Source organism: Cnephaeus nilssonii (genome assembly GCF_951640355.1).
Source record: "Cnephaeus nilssonii genome assembly, chromosome: 9".
In the NCBI taxonomy this organism is placed as follows: domain Eukaryota; kingdom Metazoa; phylum Chordata; class Mammalia; order Chiroptera; family Vespertilionidae; genus Cnephaeus; species Cnephaeus nilssonii.
The window spans coordinates 16,883,175-16,899,675 of record NC_137080.1 but is presented as its reverse complement, the minus strand read 5'-3'; the positions used below and the strand labels follow the sequence as shown (position 1 = coordinate 16,899,675).

The 16,501-nt window shown below is 41.9% G+C and overlaps 1 protein-coding gene across 7 annotated transcripts in view; it reads right to left on the bottom strand.

The window, feature by feature from the left end:
• Window positions 1-2,706: 2,706 nt before the first annotated feature.
• Window positions 2,707-16,501, bottom strand: part of NCOA7 (nuclear receptor coactivator 7) — a 116,797-nt gene continuing 103,002 nt past the window's right edge. For 5 of the 7 annotated variants that reach the window (XM_079781259.1, XM_079781261.1, XM_079781258.1 and 2 more), the window contains 5 exons: window positions 12,303-12,428; window positions 10,639-10,791; window positions 6,125-6,220; window positions 5,639-5,712; window positions 2,713-5,262 (listed from right to left, as the gene is read on the bottom strand). In XM_079781259.1, the coding sequence (XP_079637385.1) occupies window positions 5,127-5,262; window positions 5,639-5,712; window positions 6,125-6,220; window positions 10,639-10,791; window positions 12,303-12,428 (585 nt within the window). In that variant the 3' untranslated portion in view covers window positions 2,713-5,126. Of the gene's footprint in view, window positions 5,263-5,638; window positions 5,713-6,124; window positions 6,221-10,638; window positions 10,792-12,302; window positions 12,429-13,730; window positions 16,493-16,501 lie in introns of those variants that run through there. The other 2 variants (XM_079781263.1, XM_079781257.1) reach the window with 2 other exon arrangements.

Sequence of the window (16,501 nt, the reverse complement as noted above, 5' to 3'; positions counted from 1 at the left end):
CATTATTTTATCTAATAATTAGTAGTGCTTATTTTATGCTAGGTACTATTTTAAGTGTTTTAATCATCATACAGTCATGGGTGGTTGCTACTATTCTTATCCCCACATTGTAGAGAAGGAAAATAAGGCACCTAGAGGTTCAATTACTTACCCAGGTTCTCTTCTCTTATGCCTTTTGATCACCCTTCATTCTAACAGGTTGATGTTGAAACTTTCTCCACATGGAAGCAGGTTGTCTGGGTGTGCAGAACTGTTGTCTGAGGCATTCTTGGTGGTTCCGAGACTGGATGCACAATTCTATGCCAGGAATTAGATTGTTTCATCTTCTGTGGTCCCTCATGCATTGTGGATGGGTTGTGCCTACTGAGGGATATGACATCCTACAGGGCTGCCATGGGCAGTAAACTGTTCAGTGTAAGAATGAAACACATGCCAAGGGCCAAGGCATGAAATTTTTGAGACAAGGCCTGGGCACTGGGAGAGGTTTTTATTACCGTTGGTTAGTGATGAGAATCAGTAATCCTATAGAGAGCCAAGTTTTCTGTTTGAAAAGACTCTCAGGGAACATAGCCTTCTGGTCGCTTTAACTGACTACGTACACAGTGAGACACACACCATTATGTTAGGTGGTGTGAAGATCCATAATAACAAAGACAAATCAAAGTACTCAGAACTAAAGGTTCTCTTTTGGTGAGGGAATAACAGTCTAAGTTCATTGCTGATGAAATATGATTTGGCTGAGCCATCTCTTCATCTTGATCTAGAGCTGTGCTGTTCAATACAGCAGCCACTGGCCACAGGCAGCTAAATTTAAATGAATTAAAGTGAAATAAATAAAAAATTCAGCTCCTCAATCACCCAGGTCCCGTTTCAAGTGTTCAAGACTAATATGGGAGCTAGTTGCTACCATAAAGGACAGTGCAAATTCTGGAATATTTCCATCCTACCTAATAAAAGAGTAATAGGCAAACTGACCCTAACTCTGCTACACCCACAAGCCACACCCACCAGCCAATCAGGAGCAAATATGCAAATAAACCCAACCAAGATGGCTACAGCCACAGAGAGCAGGAGGGAGGCTTGGGTTTCCCCAGCAACAGAGGAAGCCAAGCTTTCCGTCTGCCCTTACCGGCCTAAGCCTCCACTCAAGACTACAAAGTTTCAATTATAGAAGGTAAACAAATCCAAACAGAAATGGCGGCAGCTACGGAGCTGGAAAGAGCAGGAGGCAAGGGTTGCCCCCAGCAATGGAGGAAGCAAAGCTTCTGCAGCCCTGGCTGGCCTAGGCCTCCACTCCAGGCTACAAAGTTTCAATTATAGGAGATACATAAATCCCTAAAGAAATGGCTGCCGGCCACGAAGTGAGCAGGAGGCTTGGCTCCGCTCCAGGCTACAAAGTTTCAATTGTAGAAGGTTAATAAACCCCAGATACCAGGGCCTCCACTTGGGTCGCCAGGGGGCATGGCCGGCCTGCAAACCGCCACAGGCCCTTCACCCAGGCCGCCCCACACCCCAAGGGAACCCCCACCCTGATCCGGGATACCCTTCAGGGCAAACCAGCTGGCCCCCACCCATGCACCAGGCCTCTATCCTATCTAATAAGAGTAATATGCAGATTGACCATCACTCCAACACACAAGATGGCTGCCCCCATGTGGACACAAGATGGCTGGCACAAGATGGCCAGCTGGGAGGGACCAGGCCTGCGAGGGCAGTTGTGGGTGATCAGGCCAGCAGGGGAGGGCAGTTGGGAGGGACCAGGCCTGCAAGGGAAGGCAGTTGGGGGCAATCAAGCCCTCAGGGGAGGGCAGTTAGGGGTGACCAGGCTGGCAGAGGAGGGAAGTTGGGGGTGACCGGGCCTAAACGGGCAGTCGGACATCCCTCAGGGGGTCCCAGATTGGAGAGGGTGCAGGCTGGCCTGAGGGACACCCCCCACCCCCGCCGTGCACAAATTTCGTGCACCGGGCCTCTAGTTATTGTAGAATGTTCTATTGAGCAGAATTGATCTAGAAGATAAACAATATGTCACCAAAGGTATTCTATCAAGAAACACCATTTTGATGGCTCAATTGACCACACCAGAGAGGCCCTATCTAGTTTTTATTTTCAACCGCTGCAGGTTTTAAATAGAAGGGATGACAGTAAGAATTTAGATTTTGGTGTGAATTATAAAGCCTAATTTACTCAGTGAAAGCACCTTCTTTCAGGGGATCACTATGGAAAATGGTTATAGAAAAGGAGGGAGCGGAGGATGAATGCTCTGAGGTTAGGATTTTCTCTGAATGAAAAGGAGTGTGTGACCTGATTAGGCAGAAGGAAGTGGTTAAAGGTACTTCTGATACTTACACAAGGGGCATATACGGCTGACCTTGTTTCTGGAACTTGCTTTGGTTTCTGGCCTCCTTACCTTTCTTTATCTGATTATATTGGTAAAAATCAGTTAGGCGTCTTAAGAACACACATCTTAGCTTCCATTTCTGGTTTACGAGATTCTCAATGCCTTTCTCAAGGGGAAAGTAGTTGTTTTATTAGTCTTGTTTCACATGCCTCTAAACTTTAGAAGGAATTAAGGCAAGGGAAGTCAAATGAAGGGCAATAATACTTCTCACATAGTTCAGGGTATCCCTAGTGGCTTGTAGCATGGGAATATATCTAAATCTTTTTCAACAGAGTCTGGTGAGATGTTTGATTGCCCTCTCCCACCCAAGTCTTTGGATGTAGACTAATAAACTGAGGAAGTGAGAATCAATGACTTCCCGAGGTCTTCATCTTTCGGGGTGGCAGACAGGATGCCAAGGAAAGCTGATCAGAGGATAACGTGTCCATTGAAATTAGAAAGTAGGTCAAAAGAGAATGTTAAAAGGAGAAGAAAACTATTCAAAGAACAGCTAGAAGGATAAAAAACAGGGAAAGTGTTGGATTTTGAGCCAAGATTGTCCCTAGTAACTACAACAGAGGCAGTTTTCATGAATTGGTGAGAGAAGAGGAGGATGGCTACAGGGAATGAAGAGGGTATTTGCAGGGTGGCATTACAAATAAAAATAAAAATAAAAACATGAGTATTGGACCTTATTTAGTCTTGGCTATTTCATCATCCTCTCATACAAGTAAAAACTCTAGTGTCCAATAAGTACCGGTTGAATGAATCCTTGCAAAAGAAATCAGACTGAATGCATAAATTCCTTTATTGAAAATATTGGGCTAGCACTGCATTACATATATTCAATATTCATAAATGAAGGGCCACACATTTCTGATTGGGCAACACTGTTTTAAGTAGAGAACACAGCATCTGGATATGCTCTCACAAGTACGTGTAATATCATGGACTAAACTAGGTAAGAGTGAACTATATGCAAAATGACTGTTTTGTTTGTTAATAGCATATGGTTGCAAATGGCATAAATGGTAAACGTGATCATGATGAGACATTCCTGATATCTCACACCAACACATTATTTAATGAGCAGATTAAGGTTAAACTGCCAGTATGTTTTTCATCAAGAATTCTCAATAGAAGAACTCAGGAGAAAGCACACCCAGGCTACAGACTTAAGATTTTACAGCATTCATTTAAACTTGTATGGAATGTACGTGGAGTTAAGTAACTGTTGATCTGACAAGAGGCCACTTGGCAATTTGTTCTCTTTTATAAATAGTCTAAAATAAGAGAATAATCTAAAGGAAATATTCTGCCAACTTAAGGCTTACATTCTAAGAACTGTTTTATTTTTCTAAATGCAGTTATTCAAATACTACTTTTGTTATTAATTTTTTCTTTCCGAGATTATTGGGATGTAATTTATGACAGACCACTTCTCAGCTTTGGCTATTATTTGAAAATGTTTTACATTAGCAGTCTTTGGCTTTCGTAAAAGTCTGGCAATCAATAATATTGGTTAAACTTTAACAAAGTTTTATTATTACAGTTAACAAAACAGTGTTTTATGATGTTAAAAATGGGTTGATGTTAAAAAATAGGTTTTACTTTTTGTTCCAATTTTGGTATGAATGCATTTCTTTGCATTGTTTTTTCTCAAACAAAAGAGTCTAGAGACCAAGACAATTGGGCTAATTTGATATTTTTCATTTGATATAAAATATGCAGAAATTAAAACAGTCCCTTTAAAAACAGAGGCCTGTTTGTTAGTGTAAAAACTTGGGGAAAATTACGTGAAAACACTATGAAAACAAAGTTTTTGTTACTAACCACAAATGATTTTATAAGAAACAAACCATTTTCTATTCAAAAGCAGGGTTTGTTCTACTCTAGGTTCATAAAGGTATCCACTCCTGTAAATATCAAGTCATAACTGTGAGAAATGGCTTATTCTTCTTTACACTATGTTCAGAGTAACTAACTAAAAATATACCTTTTAATGACTACAAGGAAAGCTGGCCTATAACAGTCAAATCAATGAACATTGGTGATGAGTTTTTGAAAGTTCACAATTAAGCATTTATATCCATGTATATACTATTTATGATCTATCACCCTAAACAATCAGGGCAAAAAAAGCTCAATATAAAACTATATAAATCAAGTAGAATTGTGACCAAAACATAGCACTTTTCTTTATTTCAAGATTTGACACATTAAAAGAAATAAACTGGCAACACATTTCAGACAATATACTAGAAATAATAAATAAAAGTTTCTTTAAAAAAATCATATACAAATTCCCTTGAAGTGCTGTACACTTTCAATTTTTCTAAATGAGACTAACCTTTCCCATGGCAAACAATAGTATGCTGTACATTTTGGTAATGAAAATTATGTTGATAAATACACAAGGCATGTATATATTTCCACAGTATCTTTTTTTTTCACAGTTACCAAAAATAAAAATTGCATTCAACTCATACATCTATAAATACTCTGATTCCTCACTGTATGGATTTGATGAAAGTGGGAGTACAAGTCTTTCAATAATCTGGCCTTCCAATCTCTCTCATCAGTGCCTGCCCTCCACATGCACCTCCCAGGATCGCTCTGCAATGTGATCATGCTCTGAGATGATGGCAGAAAGAAAGCATGGTGGTGGGAGGAGGCAGTCTGGGCTGGGCTTTTGGAGAGCTGTCCAAACACATTCCTTTTAATGTTAAATTTTAAGGCAGCCTGAATTTCACTCGAATGTCCATACCTCGAGGTCCTGAACTATGAAGTCTTCCTTTTTGGAAAGAATATCATTATTGAAAGTGCTACAGGAATTGCTTCGGCCATGGTATAAATCGGCATCTAGCCATAAACCAAATCGTCCCCTGAAAAGGTTAAAAAAAAAAAAAGGAGGGGGTGTCAACTCATTTCAATCTTAGGTGGCACACTTTCTGTCCTCCCCTGCCCCATTCTTCTTTCATTTATGCTACAGAGAGACAAAAACCCTAAACTGCTTGTGAAACAAAGGGTACATTTCCTTTATTTCATTGAAGTGATCTGTCTTTCCTAAAGGGCAAGTGGTAGCAGGGCCTCATTTAGACACATAAACAAACCATTTCACCTCTCATTCTTAATGTCATGGCTAATTAATCTGAGCACAGGGACTAGCTAACATCAGCTGGCACCAAGGTTTTGGTTACCTGGGTCAAAAGAGACCCACTCGAGTCAGGTGGTAAATTAGTACAACAATGAAAACCTTACCCTCCACCACCAAGTTCTAAGGAACTTATGTCTCCATTGATAAAGTATGAGTTTTCTCCACTCCACTTAAAGACCTTAGGATAGAAACACAAGACAGAGAACAGACATTTTAATCTGAGTCTTAGCAAAAACAAACAAACAAAAAAACCAGACTATTTCCTCTGGACTACCCATTGGCTGAAGAAGCACCCGATTGCCAGGCCTTCTCTACCTCTGGATGAGACCTTCTAAGGGGTTATGAAGTCAGAGAGATCTCCCAGGCCCATGTTCACTCTGACCTGCAATCCCTGCCTAGACTCCAGACCAGGCAGAAGAGCAGTTCCCAAGGTCCCTGGAGGGACCCTGAGCAGTTTGTGTTCTACAGTCATCCTGTTGACCCAGGCTGGAGGGAGTCCAGATGGGGTCACGGGACAGCTGCTGCTCCAACCTCACCCACACCCCTGACACCGTGACACTGGGAAATCAGATATTCTCCTATCTAGCTACCTTGAAATTGGGGCTAAATGTGTAGAGAAAAGTTTCGCCGGTGCCGTAATAGTGGTCACTGAACTTGAAAGGATGAGTGGCATATGCTCCGAAAATCTGTTAAAAAAAGAAAAAAAAGAAAGGTTATCTACTTTCAAACCTAAACCTCCCAAAGAAAGACTTTCCAAAATGTTTTAACACAATCCCGAGGTCTCATATACCTCTTTCGGCAAAGATCATTATTAAGTTGGAGCTCTTAAATAAGAAGGACCACCAACAAAGAGGTACAGCAAATGTCCCCAGCTCTAACTAGACTCCAAGGGGCTGTGAGAACTTATTTGTTAAAGGCCAACAATTGTTTCCATGTTAAAAAGACTTCCAAAGTGCACCAGGGAGACAAGTTTCCTTTAGTGGCTGCAGACAACACAATGGGAACATTAAACAACAAGAAGCATCTTGCACACAGAAATGAGTGGTTGAGAGAACAAAGTCAAATCTTCTTTGTTGTTTTACAAGTGGAACTGTAGCCAGACATTTTCCCAGAGAAAATCAATTTTTCTCTCTTTTGATTTGTAAAAATGAGTTCTCAACATGCTTATTAAAACTCTATCCTTAACATGACTGATCCAATATATCTTGGTTCAAATTGGCTTTTAAGAAAAAGCAAACAGCTCCATAGACTATGGGCTTTAAAGGTGATTTTGATGTATTGGAATCAATGCTTCTTCTATTTCTTCTTGTTGGGGGTTGGAAGGAGCAGCGTTTTCAGAATAAGCATGTCCGCAGCCTCAGCATCCTCTGCGTCTGCTCGGATCCTGGTCAGCAGTGCAGGAGTGAGGGTTGGCAAGAGTGAGCCTATGTGTTTGCAAAAATGTAGGTCATTCCGATATAGCTTCTATTCCAGACCCTTATTGAGAAATGCTGCCTTAAATGGGGGTTATCTGGAAAACGTAATTTTTCAAAATTATTTTAATTGGATTATAATCATTGTGGAATCTCAGTTCCTGGCTCCTTGAAATGCTAAAAATTAGGTAGAAGTCTAGAAACCCTTTCCAACCAATGTTCCTCATACTTCCTGCCACCAAACCTTCCCATATTGCTGCTAAGAATAAACGAAAGAAAAAAAAAAGAGTAAACGAAAGCAAAACTAACAAAAAGGTCAAAAATCCATTTCCCTTCTTCTGGGTATCTTCCAGTAAAAGAGTGAAAATTCAATTGAGCTAGGCATCTATTTTTAAAAGCAGGAGCTAAAATATAACAAGAAGGGCAATGGCCACCCATGGAAGAGAGAAGGCCCCCTCCTGATCAATGAACAGAAAAAGGCATCCTTACTCTTTTAAACTCCACAAGAGTCTAAATAATTAGATTCTTTCTTTGCTAAAATTTTCTTAGCAACATGGAAATCTGTGTAAGGACCAGGATTGGACGATACAAGGGAATTATTATTGATTTTGTTAGGTACTAGTATAAAGCATTGTGGTTATATAAGAAAATGTCCATTTTATTTTTTCTATTAACTTTTTAGAAAATTATATAAAATAATATGCACATAATAGTATTGTTGGATCTATAACACATAAAAATATATTAGGCAATGTCAGAACAAAGGAATCCATGAGAATAACTGAAAACAGCCAGAAGTGGTAAAAGGAAGGTTAATATAACAAAACTGATAAATGTGTATTTGCTTTCCTTTCTTCTTTCAGCTTCTTTAGATACAAAAATTATATAAAGTAGTCATCATAACAATTTATTGATGGGTTTGTGATATATATCAGTGTAATATGTATAAAAATTACCCCAGGAAGTGGAATGATATAATAGAGCAATATAGGATTAACATTTTATACCTCACTGGAGTTAAGTTAGTATAAATCAGACTATTGATTGCATAGTAATTGCTCTGTCCTTTTCCACAACGCCTTGTGGTATAAATTACTCTACAGTCTGATTCGATTAAATCTGCGCCCCTTTGCAGGGTAGTTCCTTTGGTCCGTCTATCGTGACTCCAGAAAGGCTCTCCTTAGCGGTCTCCTTCCCTGCTTCTCTCTGGGACACCAGCTGGTCTAAGGTTAGCTTGCTGCCTTTCCGGGGCTACCGGCCCCATCATTGTTTATCACCAACATGCGCACAGTTTCTAGAGTGCCCTTGGGCTTGAACTTCCCGACTCTCCTAACAAAGGCAGCTCCCTTGAGGAGAGCTTCAGAGCTCTGTGTCTTAGGGTCTGGTCTGTGTCTTCCTCTGGAGGTGGAGCTTGGGGCTCTGCAGAGCTGGGGGCTAGACAAATGATCTTGTCTTATGAGCAGGATGCTGGGCAGGTAGAAGCTGGTCTTGGCTCACCTCACCTGGCATGACATGTCTGCCCCACAGGCTGGGACAAAGGCAGAAAAAACCCTGTGCTCTCAGCCTGCCATGCCCCAGGTAGAGCATCTGTCCTATGAGTAGAGGCGGGTGGATGAAGAGAGCCCTTTACCTCTAGGCCACACAGGTATGGAATTTAGCTCCTGAAACAGTGATCTCGGGCAGATGACGAGAAGCGCTGGGGACCTGCCCCTAGAGAAGGTGTATCATAACTCTGGCCTGGGAGAGGGAGCCCCATCTTCTTGTCTGTCAGTCTGAACTGGGGGTGAGTGGAGGGAGCAGGCTGTGCTTCAAGTGCCACAGAATCTCACCACTATTACCAAAACTTAATATATTTGCTTGAATGGATGTTTCTTCACCTGTATGCCCTTAGTACAATTTCCAGAGACTTTATGTGATGACGATTTTCGTAATTTCCACCAGTATGGTTGTTTCACTGGGGACGGAACCTGCAGAGCTCCTTCCTGCTGCCATTCTGCATAGGTAATATTTTTATATTAAATTTGTCATTTCCAGAGAAACTTATAACTATTGTTCTACCATGTCCTCAAACACAGCAAAGCCACAATCTTGCCTTGGGGGTAGATGGGATGGGGTAAGAACGTTAGTGTTTAGGTGTCTTCAAACAGTACCAGTGGCTTGAGAGTACCAGATTCTTTAAGATCCACCCGTGACAAAGCAGTGCAACCTTCGGGTAGAGGCCTTCTTTATATATCTGCTAACAGGAAGCTGGGTGGAGAGAAAGCTGGGTGGAGATGTGATTCATCAATGCTTGCCCTAGGCAGCCGAGACATTCCCCAACAAGTATGTTATCTTATGGTGAGGATTTATGTATGTAGTCTAAAACCATCTAGCCATATCACATCTAAAACACTGCACCCAACTTCTCAAACATGTCACTAAATCCCTAAGTAATTCTAATTTAAACCTCTGTTTTTACTATTTTACTTTTTGACTTGACTCTACCCACTATTCAGCTGGATCATGGTTAAATGTATTAATCAGGAAACAACGATAGTAACAATGATAACATCTAAACTCCTCCAGAACTCTTAAGCTGCAAGAGTCACAGGAACAAACCCAGTTGAGAAAGAATGCCTCAATACCCCATTTCTCTGTTAATTTTCCCCAAGGCAAATTATGATAGTTAAGATCTATTTCCTCTAAAATGATCACAATTATATGGCTTCACAGCAAGCTCTTCAATGCTTAATCGTGTCCCACATGTAACAGGCATTCATTATACATTTTCTGAATGAATGAATGAATGAGTGAATGAATGGCTATTGAGTAAAACCTGCTTCAATACCAGAAAGAGAAAAGAATATCATCTATAGCCTAAAAAATGTAAAGGAATTTCTTCTTGGTACAATACACACAAAACAGAAATAAAGAAAGAACAGACTTGAACACTCCAGCAAAGAAAAACCAATAAAGAAAAGGCAGATGAAGCTTATGTGGCAAAATCCTTCCTTTTGTGAAGCAGGAGCTTGACTGGGTGGTATATAAAGGATTCCAGGGAAGATTCTACTTGCATGCCAAGCGAGGAGTACTAGTGTCAGGTAGATGGGAAATATGTGGGTTTCACCAGTGCCTCCAAGACCGACCACAACAGAGGTAAAAGTGCCATGAGCCACAGTAGAGCATTCTCCCTGCCGTTTCATAACAATTGGGCTCTTCCGGTACAACACACCACGGCCTTGTCTAGCTCTCCATCTCAGCAACCATACAGGCAAGGTTTGTGGCTACTACTTCAGCCACCTTGAGAAAGTTCTGGTAAGGCACTAGAATTTCTTTCTGCAGTTACCACCCAATCCAGACTTGACTTTCTCCAACTTCTCCAGCTTTAGGTAGTAGAATATCATTATAGTTTTCTACTGTATGGTAAGTACATACAAAAACTCCTCAGAATGTGACTGTATTTGGAGATATGCTCCATTTTCTTTTTTTTTTTTAGAGAGCATTTTGAAGTGTGACATAATAATTGGGATTTACTCCAAAACACTCCAGCAAAGAAAAACCAATAAAGAAAAGGCAGATGAAGCTTATGTGGCAAAATCCTGCTAACTTGTGGGATCTGGGTGATGGGAGTTCCTGGTACTCGTCTCTACCGTTGTGTAGGTTTGAAAATCTTTATTTTAAAAAATGTTTTCTGAGAGAGAAACAAGCCTCACCTGATTATCCATGTCTTTGATAACCAGCAGGACAGGACTGTCTAGCGATGCTGATTTCCGATAGAGAGTTTTCAAGCTGGTCCCATGCTCCAATGTGCTATATGCGAGTCTCCATGGATACCCTTGTACCCTGGCTGGAAGGCGGCGGGCCAGCTACGAATCCAAAGATGGACATGTCAATAGACAATTCACCCACAAACCACTCATGAGCTTGAGGCACAAAGGATATGCCTGTGGATCAAACTTTAAAAATTACACTGATTTACATACTGTTCCCCTTTACTCTGGGCTAATATTTGCCACCATAAACCAAGGGAGAGAAGGGGAAGTTATTCGTTGGTGGTGTTGACCTTGGCAGGACGCCTCCCAGAGCACACTATTTCTCTCCGGGGCCCGGCTGTGGGGTCACTAGGCCATACGCTGGGAGGCAGAGCACCTAGCTTGAGAGCGAAGCATGCACTATTAGACGTATGCTCTCCGTCTTACTCTTCAGCCTGGCTTTCATCCAACAGTTCATGTTTCTCCACTGTTCTTTCTCCTAGTAAACCCTCTTGGGCTCAGAGCTGCTACTGACAACGGCAGTTTCCCACAGAAGTGACAACAAGAAAACTGTTTTATGCCAGCCGTCAGATGCAGTCTGTCCTCAATCCATCCGAATCTTTCACTACATTAACATTTCACTTCAACCTGACGGCCATGAATACCGATGGTGCATATCTCTTCAAAAATCCCAACGAAGGAGACTATGAAGTGCTGAAGTCTTCAGAATGCTGCACATCATTCTAGTATCAGCACAAACCCCATTTCTGCAACTGCTTGGTCAAATCTCTTGGCTTTCCTGGGCCTTTGCAGACTCATTTGTAAATTGAGGGAGCGACACTGAAGGATTCATTAAGGTCTCTGAGATTCAGGTCTATGCTGACGGATGGGGGAAGTGGGAGAGGTTCCTGACTAAAGGTCAAAGGCAAGCACATTATATAGCATTTCATAAAAAGGAAGTAGGATTTTCAGAAAACAAAGTACACAAGTAAAACTACAGAAAAAGGAAAATTTTTCCGAGGGGTAGGTAGTTTTCATAAAGCAAATGAAATATATTTGCTAAATGATCTTTATTGAGCCTGATAAATTAAAAACAAACACTGGAACTCTGCAGTAATCACTGGGATAAATTTGGATCCTAGGTGTGTTAGTTTAGAACACTTCAAATATTGGTTTGAGGCCCTGCCCGGGTAGCTCAGTTGTTTAGAGCGTTGTCCCACTACACCAAGGTTGTGGGCTCGGTCCTGGGCAGGGTACACGAAGAATCAACCAATAAATGTGTAAGTGAAACAACAAATCAATATCTCACTCTCTCTTTCTCTCTCCCCTTCCTCTCTCTCTCTAAAATCAATTAAAAATTGTTTTGAAAACAAGAAATGGCATTTTGCTCAGGTTTGAGAGATGGCTGTAGTGTCTGGCCAAGACCACACACTCCTGAGAAGGCAGCAGGGAAGGCTGCCATAACCTTTCGGAAGCAGAGAAGGGGACACTGGCCGTGGTTAAGCTGCTGGTCTTCATTTAAAACCTGGCTCATCCTTCACCCGGAAGGAGAGCAATGTGGTCAGGGTTGCGAAATGCTTCTTAAGGCTGGAAGCCCCCCATCCTAAGCCCCCAGGGAGGACCACCTGCTCGATGTGCATGTTCTCCAGGAGCGCGCTCTGGGGCTGCAGAATCGGCAGGGCTGTCTCGTCATCGTCCTCATAGTAGCTGCACGTGCTCTTCCTGCGCTTCGCCTCCTCGACAGTGATGATCTGAAATGCAGAAGACAAGTTAAAAAAACACACACACAAAAAGCCCTGATGTCTGCTTTATCTTAGCCAGCTAAAATCAACCTCAGGTACACAATATCCCGCAACATGCGGAGTTTTAGCAGCAGGACAGAAATTGAACCGGGACTTTGGGAAATGGCTAATTTTTCAATTTCAGAACAAATGCAGAATTTAACAGGGTACAGCTGAGGCCCTTAATATGTACAAATTAAAGTTGCAAGTTTTCCCTTTTATTATTGCTGTCAATTGCTCAGTCCTTGAACAAGAATTATGTGTAACTCCACAAGCAACTTATGCCCTTGAAATGCCCCTAATTATTCTTTGACTTGCATCTAAATTTGAATTAAGGAACCAATCAGAGATCATTCTATGAGTAAGTCTTCTATAAATAGGGATATTGGGAAGATAAGATACTTCTTTAAAATTAAGACTCCTAATGTTTTCTCTTAAGATTGTGCACATAACAACCAACCCTGATAGAAATGACAAATGGTAACAGCTACCAGAGCAACAATCCAAAGAAACACAAGTTTAGTCTAAATGACAATTAGGTTATCATTCTTTATGTACAGTTCAGGAGCTATAAAAGTAGTCTCTCCTTCAAAACTGAGAAAGGTGATGCACACAACATTATTCCATTACAACTATGCTTATGAACTACCAAAATCAATTTCACCTTAAGATCTATTTTTTTTTTGCCCCTCCTAAAGTCTGGATAAATCACTGAATTATTTTTAAATTAAAGATATAAAGTGACTAATTCACTAAAATTCCTGGGTACCAATATTAATAACTTTTGCATTATAGAGAAAAACATTTAAGTTATATATAGTAAAAGTTGTCAGATAATGCACTACTTGATTTCCAAAATGCATGGTCATGGATATAAAGCACCTGCTGTTGCCTGAGCCAGATTTACAGGTAAGAAAATTAGTTTACACAGGCTACCATCTTCTCAAGGGGACATTCTTAAAGGAAACACTATCAAAGAACCACAAACCCAGCATTTTCAATGCATGAAATGAAGCATGTATTTTTTGTGAACTCTACATTTAACATGGGTTCAAAATGAAGCTGCGGAAAGCAAAAATCAAATATGAACATTTTTACTCCAAAGCGGGGGGCAAACCACACCATTACCCATCTTTAAAATGAATACAATATCTGCTGGGGTTGAAATGCCTACACAAATCCTTTCTAATCAAGGAAGCATTTCAAAACACAGCATGGCAGACCTCTGAGGATCCACAGGCACCTCATTAGCTCTCGGGGAGTCCAACATACCTTCACAAAAGGTTCTTGGTTGGGTCTGGCACAATAGAAAATCTGAATGTCCAAGGGCAATCTTCGGACCCTCATCCTGAGGGTGAGAACCGCCTGCTTGCTTTCTAAGGAGGAACAGGTTTTTTCTCTGTCTGCCTCCACGCCAGGGTTCCTTGTAACCACGCTGAGCTACAACTGTTTTTGCAGTATCTCGTTTCCTGCATGATTGGGTTTCTGTTTCCCTTAGGAGAGGGCTCAACATTTCTTCAGGAACACACCCAAATTAGGATCGAGAACAAACACACACTTCCTGTCAGGCAGAGCTGTGAGGCTGTAAAATGACACTTTCACCTTTGAAACGGTGGTTTCCTAACGGTGGTACAACAAACCGCTTTTTTTTTTCTTCTTTTTTCTCTTTCTTCTTATACGCGTTTTCCTAATCGTCCTTTGGCTAAGCCAGCTTTCCTGACCCCGCCTTCCCAGGCTTTTTCCAGCACCTTCTCTAAAGCTAAACCTCCATTTTAAACTTTGCGTAATTTCCCTGACATCAGCTTGAACCTCAGGGGGAGGATGAAAGGGAGGCTTTACCCGAGCGAGGGTCACTGTACTTAGAACAATGGCATTTTCACTTCAGTTCCGTGTGTGCCAAGTGTGCGCAACTTAAAGGAATGGGAAAACATCTGCTTTGTGTGAGGCTGGGGAGAATGTCACTTTAGATTCCGATTTTCAGAACAGCTGGTGAAGTAATTTTTAAAAAGGCGAAACTTTTTACTTTTTAGGATATTAATCTTTTTTTGAAACATGTATTAAACTGATTGGGGTGACACTGTTTAATAAAAGTATATAGTTTCAAGAGTACAGTTCTAGAATACATCCTCTGTATATGGCCTTGTGTGTTTACCACATATTTAGGATATTAATCTTAATGACTAAGAAGCATGATGAGACGTGCTCTACTCCTCAGATCTGAGGTCAGGGGCGTGGAAAGAAATGCAGAACACCCTGATCAGTTTTCAGCCATCTCTCTGTGCCTGTTCCAGATCCCAAACCCCCTCCTGGTCCTGCTGAGGGGATGGGCGTGCTCTTGCGTAGCTCGTCCTGGGGTCGGTTCTACTGAGGACCCTGGCAGGTACCTGTGATCAGTCCCAGGTTCGCCAGAACTTGTCCTCAGGGCAAGAGCCTAGGCACAATCTGGGGCAGAAGCACTAGGATTCTGTGCCAGGGAGATGGCATTCCTGTAAGTACCGGGCACTTCATGACAGTTAACTTCGACTGAGTGCTTTCTACCTGCTGGCGAGCGCCAGGTGCTTTGTCAGGCACAGTCTCCAGTGGGTGAGGAGACAGTAGAGAGACATTTACAAATACATGAATGCCGTTCCATGTGATCCGAATGCTAACAGCAGCTCCAAGGAGGTTGGAGCCATCTAGAGAGTTCTGAGAGCAGAGGTGGGGTAGGGGGAGATGTCCAGGTAAAGGGCACAGCAGGAACACACAGCTGTGTCCTGTGTTCACTACGGCTTGAGGACAGAGAGCAAGGGAAGTAGGGAGGAGGCTGGGGAGGGAGCAGAAATGAAGAAAAGAAGAATCTTGACGCCATGAAGGGACTTGGAACTTATCGGGTAGTATTTCTAAAAACTGGCAGTTCTTCAAAAATCATCCAGGAGCTTTTAAAAACACAGATTCCAACGTTCCTCCCCCAGACCCACTGAATTAATGTCTCTGGTGATGAGGGTCTAGGATTCAGTTAAAAAAAAAAATTTGCCAAGTGGTGGTTTGGAAGATTGGCCAGGTGGGTAATGATTACTACAGGCAACAGAGAACCATTCGGTGCTATAAGCATGGGCGTATAGACCACGCTTGGCATCACTTGCTTGATCCCTTATTTGGGTCTTCAAGCCTCAAGGGTTGCTCATCTCCAGTCTACTGAACTTCTGTCAGCCAGAGAGCTCTCCAAAATGCTTACCTGTGTGTATACTTCTCCAGGCTCAAAACAGCTCAACGCCTTCCTACTGCCGTTGGGAAAATAACCGAATTCCGACCCATCGTACATGGATCCTTTGTGATCTGCCCTTGCTTTCTTCTCCAGCTTCCTTTCCTGCTATCCCCTCAGCTTTGCACTCTATGCTCCAGCCACACTGAACTTCTGTTACCTCACCAAACGCTCTTTCTTTCTCCCCTGGGTCACTCCTCTGCACAGACTTTTCTCTCTGGCCGGACCATGTTCCATATCCCAGTCCCACCACATCTGCCTGTGTTCCCACTTCTGATCTCAGTTCAGATCACTTCTTCTGGGCAGCTTTCTCTGCTCCCCTAGCTCCTTTCAGATGGCTGGCTACAGCCTGCTGTAGAGCTTGGCACTTCATCTACAATGACAATTATCTTGTCATAATGTAATGATTTATCTATACTCCTTAATGCTAACTTCTACTTATCTCACCCGCTGTGCCCCTAACAGGGGAAAGGTTTGGTAAGTGCTCAAAAAAAAACGATGAAGGGCTTTTCAAGCCAAATTAAGGAGCTTGAATTTCAACCTGTATGTAAAAGGGACACAGCAGAAAATGTTTAAAGGAAAAGTGAAATGACCCAGTAGTGGTGGTGGTGGTGATGATGGGGTCTTTCTGTATAACTAGCTTCAAGCAGGAATAAGGTTGTATCCCACTGTAACTTCAAAGCTGCACAGGGAACTTAACTTCTTATTAAGCCAACAAGCTCTGGGAATCTGGACACAAGAACATTCTGACTGAACACTGCAGTTTAAGGACCACGGCAGTCTAGCTCCTACTTGAGTGCTC